The 26,359-nt window shown below is 36.6% G+C and overlaps 1 protein-coding gene across 36 annotated transcripts in view; it reads right to left on the bottom strand.

The window, feature by feature from the left end:
• Nucleotides 1-26,359, bottom strand: part of RBFOX1 (RNA binding fox-1 homolog 1) — a 1,354,570-nt gene that overhangs the window by 292,419 nt on the left and 1,035,792 nt on the right. For 3 of the 36 annotated variants that reach the window (XM_069809891.1, XM_069809892.1, XM_069809872.1), the window contains exon 1: nucleotides 1,393-2,006. The exons of 24 other annotated variants lie outside the window; for them this stretch is intronic. Coding sequence is in view for 5 of the 12 variants with exons in the window: in XM_069809872.1 (XP_069665973.1) it covers nucleotides 1,393-1,536 (144 nt within the window). In the remaining 7 variants the exon portion in view is untranslated. Of the gene's footprint in view, nucleotides 1-1,392; nucleotides 2,015-26,359 lie in introns of those variants that run through there. 9 more of the 36 variants (XM_069809880.1, XM_069809881.1, XM_069809876.1 and 6 more) reach the window with 7 other exon arrangements.

The following is a 26,359-nucleotide window of genomic DNA, read 5'->3' as shown; positions in this document are numbered from 1 at the left end:
AATGTATCCAGAATACAGAACTACTAAGAACATACATTATAGTTGTGACATGCAATTTCTTTTAATATTAAATACATCTTATTTATCTGATGCAAATTTTAATTGCAGACATATGAATCCCTCCCACATACATGTATAATCTAGGGCGTATACAAGAATCTTTTATTATGCACTCCCATGCTGTAAGTCAGAAACGGTTTATACTACAATACTGAAGAAAAAAAAAGCTACAGAAGGGTTTATATCCTGCAAATACTTGAGTTCTGTTCTTTCAGCAAATAGAAAATGAATATTCTGAAATAAAAATAAGCTTTAAATCTATTTTGTTTAATCTTTAGAAACAAAAAGAAATACTGTAAAACATCTTTCAGGCATTTGTAAATACAGAAATAAAGTTAGAGGCTGTTTCATGGAAGTCAATATGCATATAAACTATTGTAGTGGAAGTTGGTAGAAATGCCCCTATTTGTTACAGTAGGCACAAGAATTTTTTCCCTGAAGTTTCAGCAGAAAGTAACAGAATAAACAGGATTAATCATTTTTGCATAATAACATATTTCTGTCTTGGCTCTGCATACTTACTAGATGACTCTCTATAATGGTGGATTTGGTTATAAAATAAAGAAGTAAAATACAATGATGATTCCAAAATACTAGTTTAAAAAAATAATGTGTTATTATCCAGTTATTTATTTCATGTTATAACAGAGAAAGGGTACCAAATAGTAAATAATTTGAGGAGGGAGAGGGGTGGAAATACTTAAAAACCCCTAGAAGCAAAATTTATATGAAATGAATTTAAAAAAAAAATCTTAAAAATGGACAAAAAATTGGTATCATTTGCTGGTATCAGAACATTGTTTTTAAAACCCATTCCAATACACTTCAGTGGTAGAAGTATTAATTCTGCACAGATATAGCTTTATAAATATTTTTTTCTTTTTCCTTTTTGGTGAACTAAAAAACAGCTTGATTTTAATCAGCAGCATGTTTCAACACAGACTTAAAATTCCTGGCTTCAAAAAAGGCTTAAACAAAATTGCCATTGGGCACATTTACATTAGAAGTATAATTTATGCCTGCAAGTGAATAAAGAGCAGTCCTTTATGGCTGAAACTCTGTTACAGTATCCACGAGAAATGCAGTCAAAGTACTCTGTTAAATATCTATAAACAGCATCAATAAAGACATTGCAAAAAGGCTTGATGCTCTGTTAAAACATATTTTCTACTCACTCTCACCCTTCTTAAGTGCAGGCACAACAGTCACTCCACACAGTGGGAGACGTTTATACAGTCTATTCACACAAAAAATATCTACGAGATTACAAATCCCCCAAACGATGCTGACAAAGCAGGCACTATAGGAAAAGAAAAAGTTAAGCAAACTTACCTGCTGTAAGTACATAAAAGTCAAGGCACAGGAGAGCTGGGGACACATGCCCACATTCGGCAGTGCCACGCAGGTTGCACCCGTAAGGGGATGCTGCATGGTGTTGCTCTGAAGTCTACGTAGAACAAGTGAGGGGGCTTGCATGCAAGCACGTTTGCCCTATCTTGTCACTACGGGTTTTTCCTTTTGATTATTTAAGAAACCGTATTTCTTGAATGCCTTTTTTTCCCCAGCACTAGATCCCTACATTCATCAGCTAAGGCAACTTGGTAGATTTAAACTACGAATTTTTAACAGAGAGGAAAAAAAGAAGACACAGCCTGCAGCCTATTGATGAGCAAATGGAACTTCCTCAATGACAGAGAGAGCTGAAGCTTGTCTCACAACAGTAGCTGCTGACTAGTCGAGAGAGAGAGAGATTGACTCAGTGAGGCTCAGTCGGCTGGTGCTGATGCTGCACAGCTTCTCATTTGTCAAATGGGTCCTAGGGCAGGGTCTTTACCACTTACCAAAATTCAAATACTGCATTTTAAAAATCCCTAGAGAGGATAGGGAAGGAGAGAAAGTGAGCACGCTGCATCACAGGCATCCATGAGATCTGGGCAATTAGTGTCATTGCCCAGCTGGGACTGAATGCCTGTTATGATTCTGCACGCACACGTACACACTCACACACGCACTTTTTTTTCCCCCTCCCAGGACTCACACCTGACATAAAAAGGGCTTTCCCCTTCTAAGAACAAAAGTATGAAGCACAAAGTGGGGAAGGGAAAGAATCTTGGCTAGTCAAGAGGATTCCAGCAAATATCCAGTGCTATCAATAAATGAGCTTTTAAAAAATACAAATTAATTTTAGATCTACGTTTCATTCACCATCTAGCTTCCCAGAGAAGCCTATAAAAGCATTACAGTGAAACTGTGAAATATCTGTGTTGCCACTGCAGCAGAAACACTAGGAATGAAATAAAATTCTGTGGCACACTGTGTCTACTTTACTGGGGGGAGGGGAGCAGGCTTGGATAAAGACTGTATCTTAAAATTGGTCTAAACCCCATCTCATCTAAAATTACAAATTTAGTTGACAGCTAGTCAATCTATTATAAAGGACTGCCCTATTAGGTTACATGGAAAATATTATATTTGCAATTTTCAGAATTTAAGGTTTACTTTTTACTTTGAGAGTGATACCCCAAATCAGTATTCCACTCTTGCAGGCTTTTTCCTCCCCCCCCCCCCCCCCCCCCCTTTATTTTATGGAGTAATAATTATTCATTAGTAGATCTAGTTAGTCTTTATGTAATAAAGTAGGATGTGACCTGCAAATCAAATAATTTATATTGCAGCTTGTCCTTGAGGTCCTATATTACAGGTCTCTTTTTTTCTTAGATACAACTCAAGTATAACAGAAGATACTACTATTTTTAATTAGAGTTTGACAAATGAATTAAATATTAATTCTTCAGGAAAGAAGGTTAAACCTCAAAGCACCACCTGAGGTTTTGAGGGGATTCCTTTTAAAAAGACTCTGTAGAAGATTTTAAAATTACCTATTTTATAGGATATCTAACTCCCACAAAAACACATCTTAGATCAAGAGTTTAACATTAACAACAATAAATAACCCACATACAAGATAAGTCTATTTCATCAAAAGCATAACTGGGTTGATATTATCTACCCTTAAAAACAAATAATAGTCCCCGCTTAACTGGAAACAGATACAAAACACGTCATTGCAACTCAGGCGCTGTATTAAAAAAAAAAATATTCTTTTCCATTTTACATGTGCGCACACATACCTGCACCCACACAAGCTTCAGAGACTGATTTAGATCCACTAAGTCTTCTTCATGCAAAACCCGAAAATTTTCCAGCAGAATCAGTTATTACATAATTTTCTTTCTCAAAAGCAGTCAGTGCAACGAAACCTATGTATTTAGAACTCGGCAGTCAACACCAAAACAATCATGCACAAACTTACAATACAGGGATTGGTTTTGGCTTAGGAAGCATCCATGCTTTTGCAGTTTATCATGGACTGATCTACTAGAACAGCCCAGATACAGAACAGCACAGATTACCACCAAAAGAAAAAAAAAACCAAGAAAAAACCAACCAAACAAAACCCAACCAAACAAAACCCAAACCACCAACAAAAAACCCCACATGCCACAGAGCAAGAGAGAGCAATGAGGAGGAGAAATGAACCTTCTCTATGCCCTTTCTCCTTTTTTCATTCTTTCTCCCTGCCTTAAGCAGTCTCCTGTTCTGACAGGAGTATGTCATGCTTTTCTTCATTCTTTTTTTTTTCTAGCACAGAAAGGTTGTTATTCTGCAAATGCCCTAAGCTGATAGAATTTTCCCTTCAGCTCATTTTCATATGAAATACCATAAATAATACATGGTACTTTAATAAGACCTTATCAGAATGTTTAATGAAAAACAAATATGTTATGTAAGGAGGCAAATAACCAACTCGTTCCACATTATGTCAAAACCAAAGGCAGCATGCTTCCTAGCCAAACAGTTTGGAACTATGTAAGTCTATCCAATTTCCCAAAGTGAAGTTCTGGAACACAGTGATGGTCAAGCAAAGTTTCTTCTGTCTGTTGCACTATTTTACAGCTAAAAGGACATCCATAAAACAGATTAAACTCTTAAAAGCAGTGTGTTGAACAATTACTTCAAAAGAATTTAGTAGTGTAAATGTAGCAAATATTAATTGTAAAAGTAAATTTCTCATTTGTCTTTTATCCTTAATTTTCACATGTTTTGAAGTAAGAAAAATATGACCCACAAATACTATAAATTCCTTACACTCGTATGCTCATATTATTAAGACAAGAACATCAATGTTTTAACTACCCAAATCATCTATACACAGAGAAACAATAAACATACATAATTCAGTAGTGTAAGAGACCTAAAAGACACAGAGTTCTTCAGCCTGATATACACTACTTCAATAGATGCAGGGGAAAGCCATTACCAATTTTCATCCCTTCCAAAGATAACTTGTCATTATGTCTAAAAAGAAAAAAGTAACAAAATGCATTTTATTTTTATAAAAATAAAATCAATGTTTCTTCTTTAAAGCCATTTCCTTGTTTATACACACTCTTCTACCAAACCCAACCCATTAATCACGACCACATTCCAAGTTATGGCTATATATACAGCAAGTACCACCAGAAATTTGCCAAAAGTACATGAATGACTGTACACAGTCTGACCTTCTCTCCTCATGTGCAGTGACAGTATCACTGTAACTGCTATGCAATTTCACAAAACAGCATATGCCCCATCAATATCTGATCTGCAAATTATTAACAACTTGATTTTTCCCTTATTCTACAAAAATCAATGTGTGCAATTGCGAAGTCCACTTTATCTACAGCATATGACATCTTCCAGTTGCCTCAGTGCTGCTCTTTTGGGTCAGTAACTGAACTCAGTTATCCCACACTCGGTTGCTGATATTATCAATTAACAACTACAAACCTTTTTCAGAGCAAAAGGAGGCTGCCAATCTACACAACCCAAATCAGCCTCTGTGGGAATTCAATTAGAAATGTAGAAATAAAAAGTTCTTCCACAGTGATAATGGATCCATCTGAGGCGCAACACCTACTACACCACTGTGAGAGGCAACGCTCCCTTTTCCAACCCGATTGGACTGTCAGTGTCACAGTATATATAGCACAGGCAGAGAACTTGCAGGTATGCACCCTCTCCCCAAATCCAAAGAGACTGCCATTTAAAAAAAAACCAACAGCAAAGTGTTGATCAATCTTGAATATGCAAATAAAAACATGAAATCAAAGAACCTCAGAAACAAAGCAAAAAGAACCAACAGCATTTCTCACACAGCTGACGTACAAATACAAAACCACTCTTTAATTTACAATGCATTTGTTTATTTAGTATAACACATTCAATTTAAAATCATCCACTCAATTTGTTGTGATCTGGTAGTCAAATTCTACTTCTCAAAACTCAAGTTCAAATTTCACATTTGCAAATATTCAACCTAAAACTTAACCTTTAGAATTATCACAGCAGACTGCCTAATCAGTCAAACATTTTCCATCAAGTAAGAAAAGATCTGAAAGAGATCACCTGCAAGACCACACACCATTTTACACCTCAAACTTGTCTCAGTAGTTCCCTACACTAACAAGTTTACACATATAGAAGGTATATGGTATTAGAAAGATTGTATGCCTCCAGATGTCAAGCATTTAAAAAAAAATCAGAACCGCATATTAAGTTATTCATGTGAAGAATGTATTTTCTTCTCGACCTTATAAAATAGTTGATGTGGTATAAAAATAATTCAGGCAAGTGATAGAAAAGCTAATAGAAGTGCAGTCCTTTCTCTAAACACTCCTTTTCTAACACCACGTGAAAAAATAGCTCCCAGGACTTCAAATCAGGAAAAGCAGCATATTATGAGCTTATGACAAATTAGCAGCAATCATTAATATCTTTGCCTTTTTTCCACATAGTGTTCCATTTTCTTATATATGTGTGTTACAGTGTTTAAAAATAAACTCGGGAAATATCACATATTTTTAAAATAATTTATTTTGTCAAAAAGACTAAATAAAAGGTTTTCCCTCTATTCTTTACAATTAATGGGTGACAACTCATCCTTCCAGTGATATTTTCTTGTCATGAAAATCCCTATTTCTAATTTAAGGTTTCTGTTAAGACTGCTCTTTTTTACTAGGTCTTTGCACAAAGATCGAGACATTACAGAGGCTTGTGCTTACCTCAGGCAAGTAAGAATCGCTAGTTTTCTGTTTCTATTAAGCTCCGTGTTACATCCATTGACTTCTCCAGTATTTCATAGTCAACGTCTACAAAGACTCAGTAGTCCAGTTAACCTCTTCAGCACTACTTAATACATATTTCGTAAGCATTCAACATTAACCGTCTAGATTTTTCACAACATAAGAAGCCAAGAGCCCTTATTCCCACTGCGTTCAGGGTGGGGAAAGTAACTAAATAAATGAAAACATTCAGCCCTTCGAGGGTTAGAGACAGTTCCAAACAGATGTATCTTCCTTTACGGGTCTTCTTCTCCTGGCCTACAGTACCTAGCCACCCTCTGGAAAGCAAAGGGGGGGTTGCGGGGAGAAGGGTGGGAAGAAGCCAGGCCTAACAACCCGATCCCGATTCTGTTTCGTGCGAGTTTACACCGGTGCGTTTCTTCGGAAACCACCCGATTCCCTTGCGACTTTTCAGCGCAGAAAGCGAGGCTCGCAGCCCAGCCGGGGAGCGCCCTCGCCCCCGCTGCCGGCCGAGCCCGGTCCCCGCGGGCGGGTTCTCCCGCCGGGCGGTGCCGGTACAGCTGTACCGGGAACTCCATCTAGTGGAGACGCACGTTATAGCAGCCGCCGCTTCCGCCCCGTCCTCCAGCACAGCCAGCCGGCCCCGGGCTTGCAGCGGGCAACTGAAGCTGCCACGCAATTTGACTAGTAAACAAAGGGCAGAAACAAGTGTTTTAGCAGGACACTCGTGTCTCAAAAACACATGCCCACGCCGAACCACGGCAGCGCGCTGAAGGCGCAGGATGAGGTTCCAAAGCACCTTCAGTTACTTTGGGATCGCCATCGCCCTTGCTCTCTGCCGTCTACGTGTTCCCATCCACTTCTCATGCTAGCATTGGCACAAATGACTCCGTTGCCGGGCAATTGGACAGGCGGTATGGCTGGTAACTGAAGTGGCAAAAGCTTTCGGGAAGTACTTGTCACCCGCTGGCACAGGCATCATTGCCAGACCAAAGAAGGGGCTGCGCTAGGCAGAGCAGGAAGCAAGGAGTGCAGTAGCCCTGATTTAAGAAAGTTTACGATGACATCCAATTACCTTTTTTTGGGGGGGGGGGGGGGGGGGGGGGGGGGAGGGGCGGGGGGATAGCAGGGAAAGAAGCTTTATCTAAACCGTTGCCTTCAGACTACAGACTCAAGAAGCAGGGAAACAGTCAGAACCAAGGTGAAACAGAAATCGGTGCACCAAAATCTTTTGTCAATCCCACTTCCACCTCACCTAGCACGAAGGTAGTACGGACACTTCAGCGTTTCATTTTCAGAAGCACAGCGTGCTCTCACCCACCATGCAGTACTGTCACAACACCAAATAAACTTTTTCAGACATATACAGATATTCTTTAAACCTGACACGCTGGTACAAACCTGCTTCACAAAAGAACCACTTTGACAGAAGTGTCCAGCTATAATAACTACCATTTAGGTTATTCTTACTATCGTAATGTTAGCAAGAAGACATCAGTGTGTCATGCATACTGCTGTCCTACAATATTCTTTCAAAAATTCCAGATGAAAAGACATAACAATATGACCCTTAGAAAATTAACTCAGAATTAAATTTAAAAACTCAGAGTTTTGTTTTGTTGGTTTTTTTGGGTGGTTTTTTGTTTGTTTGTTTTTTTGAAGTGATATAAAAAATGAGTACTAATCACAGAAAATTGCATACAACTTGTTAAGTAGCTTAAAGCTTCAGTATGTAGGATGGGAGGGCTACAAACTACTCTGAAACAAAAAGTCATCTACAGTTTTATCTAAAGTGATGAAGCCTACCTTTGCCCGCTGCCACTGTGGGCTGTTTTTTAAGTATCAGATAGGAGAAAGAGACAGCATCTGAATAGTGAGGACATACTACATGTATTTCACTGCAACTTCTTTTTATGCAAAATTCTGTTTTCTTATTTTATACAGACACAAGTCACTTGCAGTGCTACAATCTCTATTTTGTTCACATTGAGTACACTTACTTTAAGCTAAAAATTTCACACAAATTCAATAATCAACAAAAGTTTGCCCCAATTTTTTCTCCTTGATTTGCATCAACACATCTCACATTTTGCTGCTGTTATGAAATCACAAGGAAAGAATTTAACTTGGAGTGCAAAATAAGCATCAGGAGCACATTAATTTAGAGCTTGTTTTCATGTGATAGTAATAAAAGTTAAAAAAACCCAACAACCAAACCACCACCAAATGCAATTATAATTATACATAGTAAGGCAGCATAAACACATCTTGCTGAAGTTTTAGGTTTTTGTGAAAGATTATTAATCTCTTAACAAAAAAATTAAAAGAATGTCATATCTCAGAAGGAGAATAAATGATACATTAATTATGCTATTATGTAAAGGTTGTATCTTTTCTCTGTAGGAATTAAATTAACTGGACATCAGTGCAATTTCCTTCTACAATGAAACCACTTCTCCTTTTATTATTCTGTCTACAGCTGGATATCTCTCATATATTCTGCCTGAATCTAAATCCACCAGACTTAGTCCACAATGCAGCAGCTCATTTTAATGTATAACAGCTAAATATTAACACGCTCCTGTATCAAACCAACAAATCCTCCATTAACTGCAGCTGAATCTCTAAGTCTCCACTTCCCCTGTCCTTTGCTTGCAGTTTACAGCCTGCCCACTCCCCATGAGTATGGAATCCCTCCAGTGTAATGAACAATATCTCCACAGCTCCCTTCAGGACTTTACTTATCATCATCTACCAGTAAACCTCCAAATAGTCCTCAGCATTTTGACACTACCCCATAAGATGGACTAAGTCAGTTTTAAATTTAGCTCAATGACTCTTCAAAATCTAGCCCTTCATCTCTAATTCTTTCTTGTGGCTTTCAATCTGACTTTCAACTAAAACATCTTAAAACTCTTACAGCCAAGTCCGAAGGGTTGTAGTTAAATACCCATCTTCATCCAAAGAGATGAAGATGCAGCTCAGAAGGATCAAAATGGTGGGGTTTGTAGCTTTGAGCTTCAGTTTATACTGAAGCACTACCAAGGCTTTCCAAAGTAGCCAGCTGTACGCCCTCCAAAAGACCATTCCGGCAGAAAGACATCAGATGCAATTATCCAATCTCACTCCTATGCCAGAATCTATGAGGATAAGGGTTGGTTGCTTTGTTTTTTCTTTTTAACTTAAGGATTTGGGGTCTATATAACCCTTGCAGAATTACATGCTTTGGCATAAAGGCAGCTTTGGATCTGAGACTGATACAAAGCTGCCTATATAGGCCTGCTCATTAAGCCTTGAAATAGGGACAGAAGTACTGTGTGAGAAAGTTCAATTTTATAGAGAGTCTATATTGTGTCTTTTTTTTTTTTCCAGTTTATTCTATCTGCTGGTTTTGAAAGCAGCAGTTGCTTTTTTCTAACTGGTTTTTTTCCCCCTGAATTCTTCAGGGATCCTGTCCTCTCCATATTACCTTTCCAATCGCTTCATTAGTGTAACCTCTATCAGGACTGTTCATGAGTCCAGCATCAGCTCCCTCCTCTCTTCACTCTCTAATTGGTATTTTTTTCATCTTTTCCTTCTTCAATTGATAAGGTATCACATTCAACATCTCTGAGTCTTCCTTTTCTTCAGCTAATAACTAGAGTCTGCAAATTCTTCTACAATATTCTCTTGAAGTTGTTTGCTTTCATCAACACTAATCAACTCTCTCCTGTTATGGTGGCCATCCTTCATGTCTCCTGCTTGTAATTCCTTCCTCTCTAATGTTCAATGAAATTCACACTGGTAACAGTTAATTCACTCTTCTCTTCCCCTCTGCTGCTTTTTGGCACTATCACCACTTCTTTTACTTTCTGCATAAGTTCAAGTTTCTCATCCTCTGGGATTTAGATCATTCAAGGCTTGGCATTAAAATTACTCCTGTTGAACATTTACACATGGATTACCTGACATACCTTACTTTCTCTAAGACCCGTCTCAATATTTTGTCTTGCACATCTACAACCAGACTCCCCTATGCTCTACTCATGCATCAAACAACCTTTCACTTTGGATAGGACCTTCACCTCCTTCACGTCCTTTCAAATATGAACATTTCCAAGAAACATAGCTCAAAACATAGAAGTCATGTTGTATGTGCACAATATAACGTACAAAATGTTACGCTCAATGTTTTGTATCAGAAACAGACTGGACACACTAAAGAGAAGCAGGTATTCTACATCTGCTGTTAAGCATGATCACAACCAACAAGCAGTACTTGCACATTGTCCAACTTCTCCCTTACTTCCAAGAATCTTCCAGTCATGATAGACACAAATATCCTTACAAATAAAACAAATCCATTAAAGCTTGTTCATTCTAACTATGCTTATGCCAGTCTTAAAAAGTCTAGTTTGTGGTTGTTTGGTTTAGTTTTTTTAAATGAGACAATATTTGCTTCAAATTACAAGTAACAAAACCTCGGAGAGACCAGTTCACTTTTTCCTTTTCACTTGATACTCACAAAGATGGCCCTACCTACAAATCCATCGATATTCATGTACTTTGAAGAAAAAATAACATTTTAGCAAAATTCTTTCTGAAATATTTTTATGCAGATAAATAGCACTTTCCCATTGCTTTTCTTGAATTCTGTTAGCCCTGTTGAAACTAGTTCTACAGTTAAGACACTGCAGGTGTATCTATTTCTTTAAAGTTTTGTAATTTGGCCATGATATTCAAAATAATTTTGAGATAAAACTTAGCAACACTGAATTTTTAACACTAAAATAAAAAAACCCTATTATTAATATTTGAATTAAAGAAACTGCCACAGAAAAATGACAATAAACTACTTTTAAAGTTTAACTTATTTTTAGTGGTTTTGAATTGGTTTTGCAGTTTCTAACTTGTTTTTACGCAGTACCTCCAAAGACTCTCACATTAAATCATAAATCTGAAAGACAATAACCAGAGAGGTTAGTTTTTGGCTTAATTCTGACCATATAAAAGCTTAAGAATGTACCCTCTCATAGTTTTTATCTTTTGTCAGGTAAGTATACCTTGCTTTGTCATATCTCAACACAATATCAATACAGCACGATTTATAATAATTTTTTTCATTAAAACTACATAGAATAATACCACAAACCCAAAAAACCCACAGGAAAAAGTTCTTAAAAGGGTCTTATGAATGACTGCTTCTATTTGAATACACTCTTTTTTGTAAACCTGAATGATACATGAAATTCAGCTACTGAAATCAAGCTCTGAAGGAGAGAATATATCAGTGAGGTCAGAGAACACATATATATAAAGTACCTTGACATAAGACACTAAATGCATTCTCAAAACCAATACAAAAGTATACAAACCATTGTCTTATGGCTTGTAGGCCTTCCCAGTATAGTATCTTATTGCTCATATACACAGAGAAGGCATTTTATCTTAACTTAAATCTCCGACCTAGCATTTTCTAGCTTCACCCAACCACCCATAGCTTCTCTGCTGTGAAAGGCCTCTACATCTACATGTACATCCCAAGAGCACAAAAGGAACAGAAACATTACTCTTATTAGGCCAGACAGCTAAGTTAAAGCTAGCATGGGTAAGCTTGTGCCTTCCTCTCAGTGGTGCTGAGAGAGCACAGACATGTTTCCATAAATAGTCGGGAGACAGTAAACTAGTGGTCTTCTCCAAAACGCATGCACAATTTCTGCTCAAACAAGGCAGAAAAGAATACATCAAACAGATAACCTTATTAATTAGCAAATACTGCATTTAAATGAAGGTATGGGGGACTGACAAGCATAGATACTAACATGGTTTTGAAGTGGTCGTTTAAAGCAATACAAAGCCAAGACTTTACAAGTAACTCACTTTCTCTTTATGTTACTATAGCCCCAAAGTACATACATCAAATAAAAAGCACCATGCTGTATACACCTTGTGCATTATTACAGAGGCAAAGTTAAAATTTAAAATTAACTAAATTAAAATTGTCAAATTATTCACATTAGATGCTAACATACCTGTTCTTCCTTATAACTAAACACAGCATAGTGCAAGTTCTAATGCTTCCATGCATTTGCATCAGCTCTGACCTGTAAGGACTGCCTCTCAGAATGACTCCTTATATCGTTCTGCATGCTTGTTCAAACCTTTGGCCTCCCTCCTGAGCCTGCCATCACAGGTGCCAATTGTGATGAAGACACTTATGCTGCAGGAGACTAATTGAGACCAGCCGTGAATTTCATCCAGGCCACTAAAAAATCATCAGGTGCTAACATCAGGTCTCAGTCAACATAAGCCAGGTGACCTACACACAAAGGGTTTCACATCTAATTACAAGTGCTTAGTTACCTGAAAGTGAACTCTAAAGAGACAGACCATACCTCACTGTGTACATAATAACCTCCCTGCTCCAGAGACAATCTCAACCCTTATTAAGATGTAGCACATATCTTACTGTATCACCTACATTATGTGTAAAATAGACACAATTTTAGTGTTGGATCTTGAATTTTTACTAGAAGCTGGTATTATCAGTACCAAAATTGCATTCCCTAATTCTGAAAAGAAACATTGCTGGGGTGTAAGAATCTTACATATCAATAAAAAGTTAAAATATCAAATATTTGAACTGTCTCCACTGGAATACAAAATAGTTAAGAACAAAATTAGTTGCAAGGACTCGCTAGTAATCTCCAGACACAGCAGCTTCAAGATCTCACAGATAAACAAACCAGCAGAAAAACAAAAGCAAGATTAACTACAATCAGCAGCTAGAGTACAAATAACAAACAGTAAAATATCTGTAGTATTGTTCCTTCCTCCATTTATTGTGAACCAAACTCAGTGAAACCAGTAGAAGTCTGAACACTCAGTGAATGCAGTCCTGGGCTCTCTGAGCACAAAACACCTGCAGTGCTGCAGATAAGTTAGCAGGAAGATTTTTCTCACGGATTTGGTGATCCTTTTCAAGTTAAAATAAATGAAAAAAATCTCATTTTATTAGTTTCTGCAATAAAATATTACTAAAATAAGGGGCAATACCAGGACTGGATAATAATTTACACCTGATTCATACCACCAACCCTCAAAAAATTTGTCTCGACACAGAGTCAAGGTGTGCTTTCATTTACTTATCATCTCTACTTAAATATTTCAGAATCTATTGCTGAAAAGCCAACATGATTTTCAAGACTGAAATCATATGGAAAGAAACACATTTGAAAAATGCAAACTTTAACAATCTTATTTACCTAAATCTTGCCAAAATAATTCAATTGCCATAAAATAGACTTAGTCAAGGAACAAGACAGCCTTGCTGCATAATTCATCAGCCATTTTAATCCTGTTTATGAGTATCAGGTTCTCTACAGAAATGCTTTTAAAGAACACATAAGAAAAATTATTGCTAGTTAGGGATTTATGAGATGTATTACTAACAGATAAAACAATAAAACAAAACCCACCCTATGGCATCTGTAATGGCATATGATTTTATTATAAAGAACGCCAATACCCCTCCCCTGAAATCATAAACAAACTGCAAATGCTAATACTTTACAGGGAAAACTGAGCTGAGTTAATAGGTTCTCCCTAGCATTTACCATCATTGAAAAATATTACACACAAAGAAGTATTTTCTCAATTCTGAGATTGCTTTAGATCTCATTTATTCCATTCAAGGTAAAAACAAAAATTTGATCAACAAAACAGAGTTGTACACACAGGGTTAGTCCTAATTACTGGAGAAACTTTTTTTTCCCCCCTATTTTTAGTTCTTTCATACGTACCCATCCCTAAATGATTTTATATACCACCACATTCCCATATAAAGTATACTGACAAAAGTACATTACATACATTACTAAGATTGTGAACTAAATACTCAAAGCCCATGAAACACCAGAACTAAGTTTATCTGTGTAATGTTGTGCTGGTTTTGGCTGGGATAGAGTTAATTTTCTTCATAGTAGCTAGTATGCAGCTATGTTTTGGATTTCTGCTGAAAACAGCGTTGATAACACAGGGATGTTTTAGTTACTTCTGAGCAGGGCTCACACAGAGTCGAGGCCTTTTCTGCTTCTCCCCCCACCCCACCAGCGAGGAGGCTGGGGGGGCACAAGGGGTTGCAAGGGGACACAACCGGGACAGCTGACCAACTGACCCAAGGAATATTCCAGACCATAGGACGTCATGCTCAGCATCTAAAGCTGGGGAAGAAGAAGGAAGGGGGAAGAAGAAGTAAGGGGGGGACGTTCGGAGTGATGGCGTTTGTCTTCCCAAGTCCCTGTTAGGCGTGATGGAGCCCGGTTTTCCTGGAGATGGCTGAACACCTGCCTGACCATGGGAAGTGTGAATGAATTCCTTGTTCTGCTTTGCTTGCATGCGTGGCTTTTGCTTTACCTATTAAACTGTCTTTATCTCAGCCCACTAGTTTTCTCACTTTTCTCATTTTCTCCCCCATCCCACCAGGGGGGACAGTGAGTGAGCAGCTGCGTGGGGCTGAGTTGCCAGCTGAGGTTAAACCACAACAGTCCTGGAATGACTGAATCACAAAATAAGAAACCTTTGGTTCCTTGTCTTCATTCATTCTTTTTTGTTCTCTAGTCTAGCATTCATCCCTGCTCCAATAAAATCAGATGCTTCTGTTCTCTACAAAGCTTCAATGTCAGCAGGAGGGAACCAAAGAGAAAACAGGCTCTGCTGTGCTCCGGTGCCCTGCTCCAGTCTGGTCCAAAATCCCTTACACAAACAAGCTTGCAGGCCAGAGGACTTACTTAGATAGTCAGATTCATTGGGGACAGCCCATGTACAGTTCTGTCAGATGCCTTGAAACTGTGAACCAGGGGCAGAACGGTCAGCTGTTCTTACAGGACTTGCACACATCGCCTGACCTGTACCAGGATGGGTGAGATGCTCAGAAGGGGCAAAATCCTGAGATTTTAACTATTAACTTCTAAGAGTTATTTAATAGGTGTTACTCAGTCAAATTTGAGCAGGTATTCAGACTGATTTTAAAGGCCCAAAGTCATGTTCATGAAAAAAGTCCCATCCTTCTCTGGCCACCTATCAAAGACTGCTAGAATCTATTAAGGATTTATTTTTTTCCCTTTTTTAATTAAAAAACTACAACACAAATATTGCATTTCTTTAGCTGTTTTCTCACATAACTGAACAACTGTTTCATGCTTCTTAAGAAGAATGTATAGGGCAATTGCATGAACGCAAATATTTCATTCCAAAAAGTTTAAATTTATCAAGTTAATCTTCAGGATGAATTTCACATTTCTGGACACAATCTAATAAAGTCTTGCAAATCCCTCACTATTTGATTGATGGGAAAAAGAGACAGCTGGACTACCCTCAGCTCAGCTCTGTCCAGCTATGGGTCTTAAAGGCTGATGCCTCTTGCTTGCCCCCTTGCCAATTGTCCTGGTTTCAGCTGGGATAGAGTTAACTGTCTTCCTAGTAGCTGGTAGAGTGCTATGTTTTGAGTTCAGTATGTGAAGAATGTTGATAACACTGATGTTTTCAGTTGTTGCTCAGTAGTGTTTAGACTATAGTCAAGGATTTTTCAGCTTCTCATGCCCAGCCAGGGCACCTGACCCAGACTGGCCAACAGTGTATTCCATACCATGGGACGTCCCATCTAGTTTAGGAACTGGGAAGTGGGGGGCAGGGATTTGCCGCTCGGGGACTGGCTGGGTGTCGGTCGGCGGGTGGTGAGCGATTGCCCTGCGCATCATTTGGACATTTCAATCCTTTTATTACTACTGTTGTCATTTTATTAGTGTTATCATTATCATTATTAGTTTCTTCTTTTCTGTTCTATTAAACCGTTCTTATCTCAACCCAGGAGTTTTACTTCTTTTCCTGATTTTCTCCCCCATCCCACTGGATGGGGGGGCAGTGAGTGAGCGGCTGCATGGTGCTTAGTTGCTGGCTGGGGTTAAACCACGACACCAATGTTAGTCATACCTCACTTGCATCAAAATATGCAGTAGATTTCATGAGACTCACTTGGTTTTGAGAGTCAGAGGAACCATCAGCACATAAGGCTCTACTACTCATTCATAACATATACTCAGAGGAAAATAACGCTAGAAAAGACATCGGCTTTCTTTGTAGCAAGAGGGTTTTGTCCCAACAGGCAATAAATCATCGTGACTGGATGATCAAAGGTCATTCCTCAGAGGTAAAGATATGATATTAGGCTGATAGACCCTTAAGTCATAGGCATGCACCAAAATGAAATAGGTTAAGAATTGGCAGGCCTCAGGCTTTAAAAAAAATGCACCAGACACCTTCACAAAGAGTGAAGGAGCAGTCCTCAATCTATACTCAGTCCTTGATAATTCTTGTTATTCCTTCTGTGTCACCACTGGGGACGTGTCCTTCACCTACACTCCAAACAGCTTCTCATTCATCGTTACAGTTACATCAAAAGAATTTTGCATGTAAAGATACACACTCCCACTTAATGTCATTCTAACGGTGTATGTTTTCTTTGCCTGTACAGTCCAATAGCACGCATTTAACAAAAGTACTTTAGAACATTGTGCAAAATGAAGACCAGAGTATGAAGTGAACGTGTCCTGACTTATGTATCCTTAGCTACAGAATTTATGAAGCTGAATATTAATGAGTATTAATGGTTGGTGTTTGGTTTGGTTTTTTTTTTACTATTAGTTGAACATTTTATTCTTGTACTTCAGTTTTAATTTCACTAGAATATTTTGCTTTTTACTTGAGAACAGTTCACTTTTTTTTAGAAAACATTGATGGTTGTATCCCTTAAGAATAGAAGCAACAGTAGTAATGTACTGTAAGTATCAATTATTTTTTCTTGAACATGTTAAGATTTAGTTGCCTTCCAGAACTGTAGGTATTTTTATTTATTTCATTTCAAAAGATCTGGAATGTCTATTTTGGAGTCTGCAATATACAATTTGCTTTCAATTGTATTTCCTAGAAATTTTTCTGGGAAGCGTAGTAATCTTTCCCCCTAAATATTCTCCACATACATGGGAACCTTCTTAGATAATTTACACATAATTAAACAAAAGCTGCTAAGTTATTAAAAAAAGAAAAAAGAAAAAGCATCCTGATGCTTTAGTATACATATTAATCAGAATATTTTCCTCTATTACAAGAAAAATAATCTATGTTTTTATATAGTCTTATTGTAGTTCAGAACAAAGGTGAGGTATTCAAATTGTGTTTATTAACTACAAACCAAGATACTTAACCTGGACTGAAATAACTAATCTGTATAGGAACTCTGAGTTCAGATTATCTAGCTAACCTCAAATGCAAAAATGACACATTATCTATGTAATTATGAAGAAAACACCCAGGAACTGAGACAAAATTCATTGAAAATGGGTGCCCTGACACAGAATTCACAGCTGGAAAAATACATTCATTTTCCTATTTAAACAAATATTGCCTTTTACTAGGATAACCAAAAAGGAAAGCTGTGTTGCATGACAAATATACATGTTTTGGCAGTGTACGTTGTCTCTCCCTGCATATATCACATTCATTACTATGGCTTAGGGAGGACAGAATGGGTTCGCTACACAGTTTAATGTGTTGATGTCTCTTTGTCCTTTTCCTCCCTGTGTAAGATGAAAAATGATATGACTTTTTTTCATTATTAATAATGAATGCCTTTCTTGTTGACAGTCCTTCCTGCCAAGTAAGAAGCCTTGAACTTTAATCTTTATGATGCAAGATTTCTGTTCACATGGAAATCAACCAAAAGGATCACATAGGAGAAACTTAATACCTAGTTTCTATAGTATCAGTTGTTATATTCCTTTTATAGCTTGCTTTTGTTTTTTTTTAATCTCTCAGTATTTTTTTTCCAACATACATTTGGTACCATGACAGATATAGACTGGGGAAAGCATGATGTATCCCCTTATTGCATGGCACCAAAAAAGACTCTTAGTGATTTCTAAAACATGACACTGAATTAAAAGGTGATCTGAAATTATTTTCCTCTGTATTATTATTCCCCAAAACTACACAGCCCTGGCACTCTTAACAGTATTTAGAAATACATCAGATTGATCCTGGGAGATACATACACACACATATATATATATTATTATTCCACATTACCTAAACATCATGCAATATTGTCAATATACTCTGTGACTCTCTTCTATTTTCTTAGTCTGCTAGCAACAATGATAAGAAAACTTCAGATTATGAGCCTCTGTTGGCTGGAAGTGTATCTGGAGTAAAAGAGTGGCTTTCTTTCCTTTCTCAGGTATCCTCTCGCCCAAAAAGTTTTACCTACTTTTAAAATCTGTTACACACCTCAAGGGTTAGTCTGGAGTGGTAATAATTACAAAAAGTGAGTGACAGTCCCACGTTTGTACTTCCCTATCTCTATATTACAGTCATACTACAGTGGAAAAAAACTGGGTGGGAGGGGGGACTGGCCTGCAGAGGAAGAGGGGAATAACAGTACCAAACAGAAATTTATTTCTCTAAATGAAAGCTTAAATTAGGCAAAAAGTAACCAGATGTTGTCATGAAGGATGACATAATAAATTTTATTTCTAATATGTATATATTTAGATTAACATAACAAATGCATTCTATTATAAATATATCACATTTGTAAAATTTGACAAAGTAAAAATAAATTCACTAACACTTAATCTCACAAAACTCAGTAGACTGTGCTTTTTACTAAATAAAATTTTAAATATTTTATTTAATTCATAAAATTCTGTAACTTAGAATCTTCAAAGGATGTTTGGTCCTTAAAAAAAGCACACAAGACCTCAAATACGTTCAAAAGCGCCATTCTGATTGTGTCTCTTATATCACATACATAACTTTTAATCAGAAAATGTTTATGTTCTTTTGTTTTGAAACAAAAAAATCAATCACTAGAAGCTTATTTTCCCTTCAGCACTCACAGATATTCTAAATATACTGTGCCAATTCTTACTTACTTTGTGTGCTATAACTATCATAAGCTAATTTTCGTTTATGCATAGCCTTTGTCAAACTAAACCCAAGTTTACTTATGTCCCATGTAATTTTAACTTTTACTCCAGTAAGAAGTCCAAATCAGATGATGGGAGAAAAACAGTAGTTCAGTTTAAATTTAGGAATTTCTGGTTTTCAGCACAAGATTCAAATGCTCAACAGTCCTGAACCTTACACATAATTTTTATGTTGCTTTATTGTTAAATAGAATGTGGCTATGTAACTTACTCAAAGTAAGTTTACAAACACCAGTTTGCTACTGGCAGTGAGGAAGTGCAATGCAGGGAATAATGGGCTTTTGTGGGGGATGAAGACTGTAATTTATTGTTATCTTTATCTGTTGTTATTGTAAATTTAGTATTTGCCAATGTAATTTCAATAATTGTGAGATACAATCTGAAAAATAAAAATGACAAATACATTTAATATAAGTAATTTACTGATCCCAAATAATCAAATACTTGATTATTTTAGTGCCACCCTCCTAAAAAAGCTGATATGCAGTCTGAAAACTACTTTATTCACCGTAGGTTTAAAAATTGCACAAACATATTAGAGGGTTTTCACACCTGCTGCAATGTAGACAGTTGTAGTTAGGGCTGGAGAGAGATGAGGTCAGTGACAGGAAGGAAAATGTGATTAAGTAATTCTCAATATGATGCCAACTATGACCTTTGGATTCCATTTCAAATCTAGCTATCATGTTAGCAAAATAATATAGTATAGGATGGATACAGTTTTGCTAATATGATATATAGATTCCTACTAGGAATTTCATACTTACAACTGAATTACAGATATGCCAACTATGATATATTTTTATGTGCATGTGGCACAGTATTTTGTAACATGCTACAGCAATTTTTTTCCCCTGACATACAAAAAGACTGAAGAAAAAAATAATAAAATATTCAACTGAACAACACATCAGTGCTCGCAACTTGAGTTGATTTTGTACACCAAATCCCAAATGGTCATCTTTCATTAATAGATTCTTATTGGGGAAGTGTTAAAATCTTAAAAAGTCTTGCAGAGGGTATAAAATGACATTCAGTTAAACAACACATCAGCAAGTTACATGGACTAAGATTTTATTTTATATTCATACATAAGAGGTTGCAAAAGACACTAGAAAAACCTGGTGTATCTCTAAAATACCATAAATGGTAGCTTGTCTGGGTGAAGCAAGTTATGCTGTCTTCATTGTGAAGGTGAATTTTGAAAAACGAAATGATAGTTTCTTTCCAAAAGTAAGCTGCGTAATAGATTCATGCATCATGTTACTAAAAGCTAGGCCTTCTAACTCTTGGTAATGGTTACATGAATGAAAACAAAGAGATGAGATACCAACTCAAAATAATCACACATAGAAATCACATTTGTTAAGCTACCTAATTTACTGTGAATCTGGAGGGACACAAGGAGCTGGAGAGAGTGCAAAATCCATCACTTATAACTTGCCTAAAATTTGTTTTTAAGCAACTCATTACAGAGGAATTACAAAAATATCACTTGTTCATTTCCTTTTCAGGCAGGTACCTGGAGGCATATAAAGTAACAGACAAGACCGCTTTAGCCCAACTGAAAGCAACAAACTGATAGTCACCGGGCTGTAGCTCAAGTGTATACAGTACTAAAAGTTCATTCAGTGGCAATAATATAATAGAATCTTCTGCTGGTGGAACAGCTATGTTATTGATACTTGCATTCAGATTCACTAGAGAGAAATAATTTGTTTGTCAATTACAGCTTTTGACCATTCTGCAAGGAAATCATAAGTAAAAAATAGCAGTTATGTCCAGTTACAAATTATCTCAAAAATGTGATATGCTTAAATTAAATATGTAATCTTACCCCTTGCTTTCATCTTAAAGCACTGCAAGGTTTTAACACACTAGAAAATACAAAGATAATTTATTCTTCCACTGAAATGCTGGCCCCTTGCAATTTCAAAAACTAAACAATAATTAGTCATAGGCTCTGAAATTACAAAAAAAATACAACCTATTTTGAACAAATAGTTATGAAGAAAATATTTTAATTATGCAAGCAGGACCTTGACCAGGTTTACTGGGGATAATTACCTCTAAGAAAACATTCTAAGACAGAAACTGATTAGAAACTTTGAACATTCTTCACAACCCAGTATCCACACACTCTCTCTCTGTCACATCATCTAAGTGTCCCACCTCCTGAATTTTTTAAAGAATTCCTCATGTCAACAAAAGTAAATTTTGAAGGAAAACCCTCCTTGATTCCTTCAATTCCTCTATCCAATGCACAATCAGTAATGAGAAAAAGGTTTTCTGAAGAACGATAACTGACTGTTCTACATAGAAATTACAAATTCGTTACAAATTCAGGGGTTATTTTCAGATTTTGTTTGAACAAAAAAAATTTAGAAGCAAATTCCCTTGATATCAATAGATCAGAGCAGTGGCTATGCTAATATCAGTAATCCAATTGATAAAGGAAAAATTAATCATTAATTGCATGTAGTGTGCAGGATTTGTGCCAGAAGCCTAGTACTCTTTTGTCTAGTCTATTTCAAGAAAAAAGCATCCTCAGAAGCCTTAGACTGAAACACAAAACCACCTCAATCTTTATCTTTTTCCATACAGGAGTTAAATTCAGCTCAACTGAAAATAGTGCAGTTCTAATTTGCAAGTGAATTAAGCCTTATACAATGATAAATAAAATGTTCGGTAATGTGCTTTTAGTGTGACTGAATAAGGTATCTGGATAAAATTGAGAACTATAGGAGAACACTAAATCACTTTAAAAACATGCATGAACTTTAGAATGATGCTGTCATCAGATTATTTATATTCTAGACATACAAAAGTGCTATATATTTTAGGTCTTTCATGGCAAAACAAAAGCTTTACCCAAGTAAAATTAAGTATTTAGATGCTTTCATGCAGGATTTATTAGTTCATATTTTGCCCCATCTCTATATTTCTCTCAGTTTCAACTGTATTTTTGTTGTTTTAGCTTTATACTTTGTGGTGCATTTGTTTCATTATATATTAACTGATGACCAATCTGAATTCACACAGAACTAGATGTACCTAAGAAAACTTATCCTCACAGGATCATCAAACTAAACAAAAACAGGAGCCAAAGAAATGTAGTAAAGCTCAGTTTCATACTCTTTAGACAAAAATATCTTTACACACCTTTAATGTTTATCTGAATTAACCATGCTATAGAACACAATTAGCCTATAGAACAGCCAATAGTAAACCCAAAGTTATTTCACACAGTAAGACATACCCTGTCTTTCAAAAGATTTTCTCAGTACTCTTCCTTTATAAGTACACATAAACCCTCACCACACACATAAGCATGTACAAGAACGTGTTTCTTTGTTTTCCAGGCAAACTGTATAAAATACACTATTTTAAGTGGTCCCCAAAAGTAAAAAAAAAAAATAAAATAATGACTTTTTTTCTATCATCACGAAAATTTGTTCTTTGATCTAACTGTTAAAACACTGGCTACACCGTGCTTACCTCTTGCCTTAATCAGGGCAATGCCTTTCCTTCTGGGTTTCTTATGGGGTTTTTTTTTCAGCATTAATGCAAAAATGCTGCTGTTAGCCATTACTGCATCTACCAAGTCACAAACATTTTTCCTATTTCTTTAGATCGAAATCTTCCACTTGTCCCTAATTTTTGCTCTCTTGTTCTGCCAACTGTTCTGAGTATAGCCATCAAATCTTTTTCATAGTAACCTTTTTTAATTTGCTCCGTAGCAGCTTAACATACCAAGCATTCAAAATGTCACAGAATAGACAGCTCCAGCTCGTCTTCTTCCTATCATGCTGATCTGTGTACCAATTTAACAAAACCAACTTTTATTTTATAGACACATTTGTTAATGTAGTATAAACCTACATAGTTAACTATGACTTGATTTTGTTGTTCTACTTAAATATATTAAGCAATACAAACAAACAAACAAAAGATCTGTAACCGAATAAACATATACCTGCAAAGCCGCACTGATTTAAAAGCATATTTGTAGGTAAACAACTATAAATTATATTGTAAGATTTGTGTAACCAAGTAACAGGACTGATTCAACACACAGAACAAATCAGAACAATTCTATATGGTTAGTACAGAACACCTGTAACCCATCACTTTTCCTGTGTGGTGTCAAGAAGTTTCTGGCACTAAGGCATAGGGGAATGGTGGTTGCTGGTAGCTGTCACACACCTCTTGGCATGACTTCATATGGTGTTTAGGCATTTAACAAGTTGTTCTGCTCATGGGAAAATGGTTTCAGATAACTAAGAATGGGGCAGTAGGTACGGAGGGTATAATGCATCCCTAGGGACCTGTAATACATAGATTATAATATTGAAAACACTGGACTGTTTTCCTCATACTGGAATTCAAAGAACTGCTCAGAGGTCTTAATCATCTGACATACAAGAGCAATTTCAATTCTGCTTTTTGTGAAGTGGTAAATTATGTGCTCAAAATGTTCTAGTGAGCCAGAACTCAGATTTTTGAGTAATATTCCAAAGTGTAATGATAGGGTAGATCAATAAGAAAGTATATAACCAACTAAGAGAATATACCACCATCTGCTATAGATATAGGTGTAAAAATGCACATATATTGATTCAGTAGATGTTTGTTCAAGCACACAGAAATTGCTATTTATTGTGATAGAAGCAACAGAAAAAAAAAGAGAAAGTCTGAAGTTACTTAAAATTTATCATGTCAAATCCTTTCAGCACACACCAAACATTGTATTTTCAGTTTGTTGGTCCAAATGTTAATATTCCCATAGCGAGTTATGTTTCAGGAGTCCCTTTTCTTTGAAACAGAAGGTAAGTTTTCAAAGCCTTGTCATACATTAATTACGTCTGACGTATTTTAATACCTAGCTAGCTAGAGGAAAGTTACCTTACTAGCTTTTACAATAAATGCAAAATTCTTTACTTGAGAAACTACCCACATGAAAAGACACTAACACAAATGCTGACAATCAGTCTGACATCCAATCTGTTTCCAACCTACAGCCACAGAAACAGAACACTGCAAATTCCAAAAAAAGATCGCTAACATTTTCCCTAGTTCGAAGTACTTTTAAACTTTTTTTTATGACTCAGAAGCTTTGCCCCTGCTTGGTTCATCCTTCCTCCAACTCATTAACACGTAAAATTAAAATGTAGCCACCTAAAGTTTTTTTTTTAATTGGGGTTTTCAAAGAATAATAAGGTAACAGACTGTCACTGAAATTCAAGGCACTGAGTTCTCAGTAATTTTCTAAAAGCTCACCTTTAATAGCTATAACTGTAATGTGACTACATCAGTGACAATTGAGCCATATGAGTTATGTGTTGATTTCCAAAGCCAGTAACAAGAAAATCTTAGGATATTAAATCTCTCAGATAAGAGAGAAATGAAAAGCAAAAGGAAAGAAAAAACATTTAAACAGCATAGGTGGAGTTCAGCATGAATACCATAAAACACCAATGCTTATGATAATTCAAAATTCAAAACATTTTTGTGATGTAGCATAAACAAAAGGTTTTAATTAAATGGTAATAAGATGTTTGAATCATTTGTTCTATGAACTGCAAACTGCAAAATACCGGGAAGATTCATCACTCACAGAATACAGTTCAAGGGACTGGAAGAAGAAAAACCTGAAAATCAAACTTTATCCGTTACTCAAAGCAATACAAAACCTACTAGTACTACCAAAAATGCAAGCAAAGTGATGAAGTCTGGTAATGAAGATGAGGAAAACAGTACACGGAGTAACACCAAATCCTGCAGCTGGGGAGGAACAGCCCCATGCACCAGCGCAGGCTGGGGAACAACTGGCTGGAAAGCAGCTTTATAGAAAAGGACACGGAAGACCAGGAGGGCAAGTTGAACACAAGCCGGCAACATGCCCTTGTAGGAAACTAGGTTTCCAGCATCCTGGGTTGTGTTACAAAGGGCCTGGTGAGCAGATCACAAGGGAGCTGATCCTCCCCATTTAACTCGGTACTGGTGAGGCCACACCCAGAGTATTGTGTCCAGTTCTGTGCTCCCCAGTATGAGAGAGATGGACATGCTGGAGTGAGTCCAGCAAAGGGCCAGAAAGATGACTAAGGGAATGGAGCATCTGACATAAAAGGAGAGGCTGAGACAACTGAGACTGTTTAGCCATGAAAAGAGAAGGCTTGGGGGGATCTTACCAATGCCCGTAAATACCTGATGGGGAAAAACTAAAGAAGATGGAGCCAGATGCTTCTCAGTGCTGTCCAGGCAAATTAGAAGGGGCAATGAGCACAGACTGACAACCAAGACATCCCATTTAAAGATAAGAAAACCTTTTTTTTACTGGGAGGAGGATCTATCAAACATTGGAACAGGGTTTCCACACAGGTTGTGGAGTCTCTGTTTTTGGCGATACCCAAAACCTGGTCCCTATGTACCTGCTACCCAATGTAGATGATCCTGCTTTGTGCAGAGGGGGTGGATTCAACAATCTCCAGCGGTCCCTTCCAACCTCCATCATTCTGTGATTCTGTAATATTAAAACTCTGAATCTTCTACTGAGTGTTGGAATAACCAGCCACTTACCTTTTATAAATTACCAAACACATACCAAATTATTCAAGCCTCTGTGGTATACTGCTTTTAAATCTTTAAGAATTCAGTTACAGCTACTCCTCCTGATAGTCAGAACCTACACCTGCCTATGTTGTTATAACTTAATTAAAATACATATGAAAGCATCAAGAAAATTAAAAGGAAAAAAGTGCATTGAATTTATGTGGCAAGGTTTTGGTAGTGATGTCTGTGAAGCAATGCAATGTAAAAAGATGAAGTGAAAAAAATTTAGACCGTTTATAATAAGGAGAAGAACAAGCAATGAAAAAAGAAAGAATAAACTCAAACGTAATACTCGCAAGCTAAAATATTTCAGTGATGATACACTTGGAATTTCAAATCCAAATGATAATGACTTAATTCTAGTATAAGGGATCTGAAGATTTAACTCCAAAAGAACTATACAGATCTATGCATATGGATCTCTTATGATAGAAAAACCTTAAATTGCACAGTGCCAATTCTATCATCCTGTCAAAATCTTCATAATTTATTAAAAATTTTAAAACTGCACTGCTGTTAAAATGTAAATAATATTAG

The sequence above is a fragment of the Haliaeetus albicilla genome, chromosome 22, assembly GCF_947461875.1.
Source record: "Haliaeetus albicilla chromosome 22, bHalAlb1.1, whole genome shotgun sequence".
NCBI classification, from domain to species: Eukaryota; Metazoa; Chordata; class Aves; order Accipitriformes; family Accipitridae; genus Haliaeetus; species Haliaeetus albicilla.
Note: the sequence above shows the minus strand (reverse complement) of the source record. Positions and strands in the feature narration are given on the sequence as shown.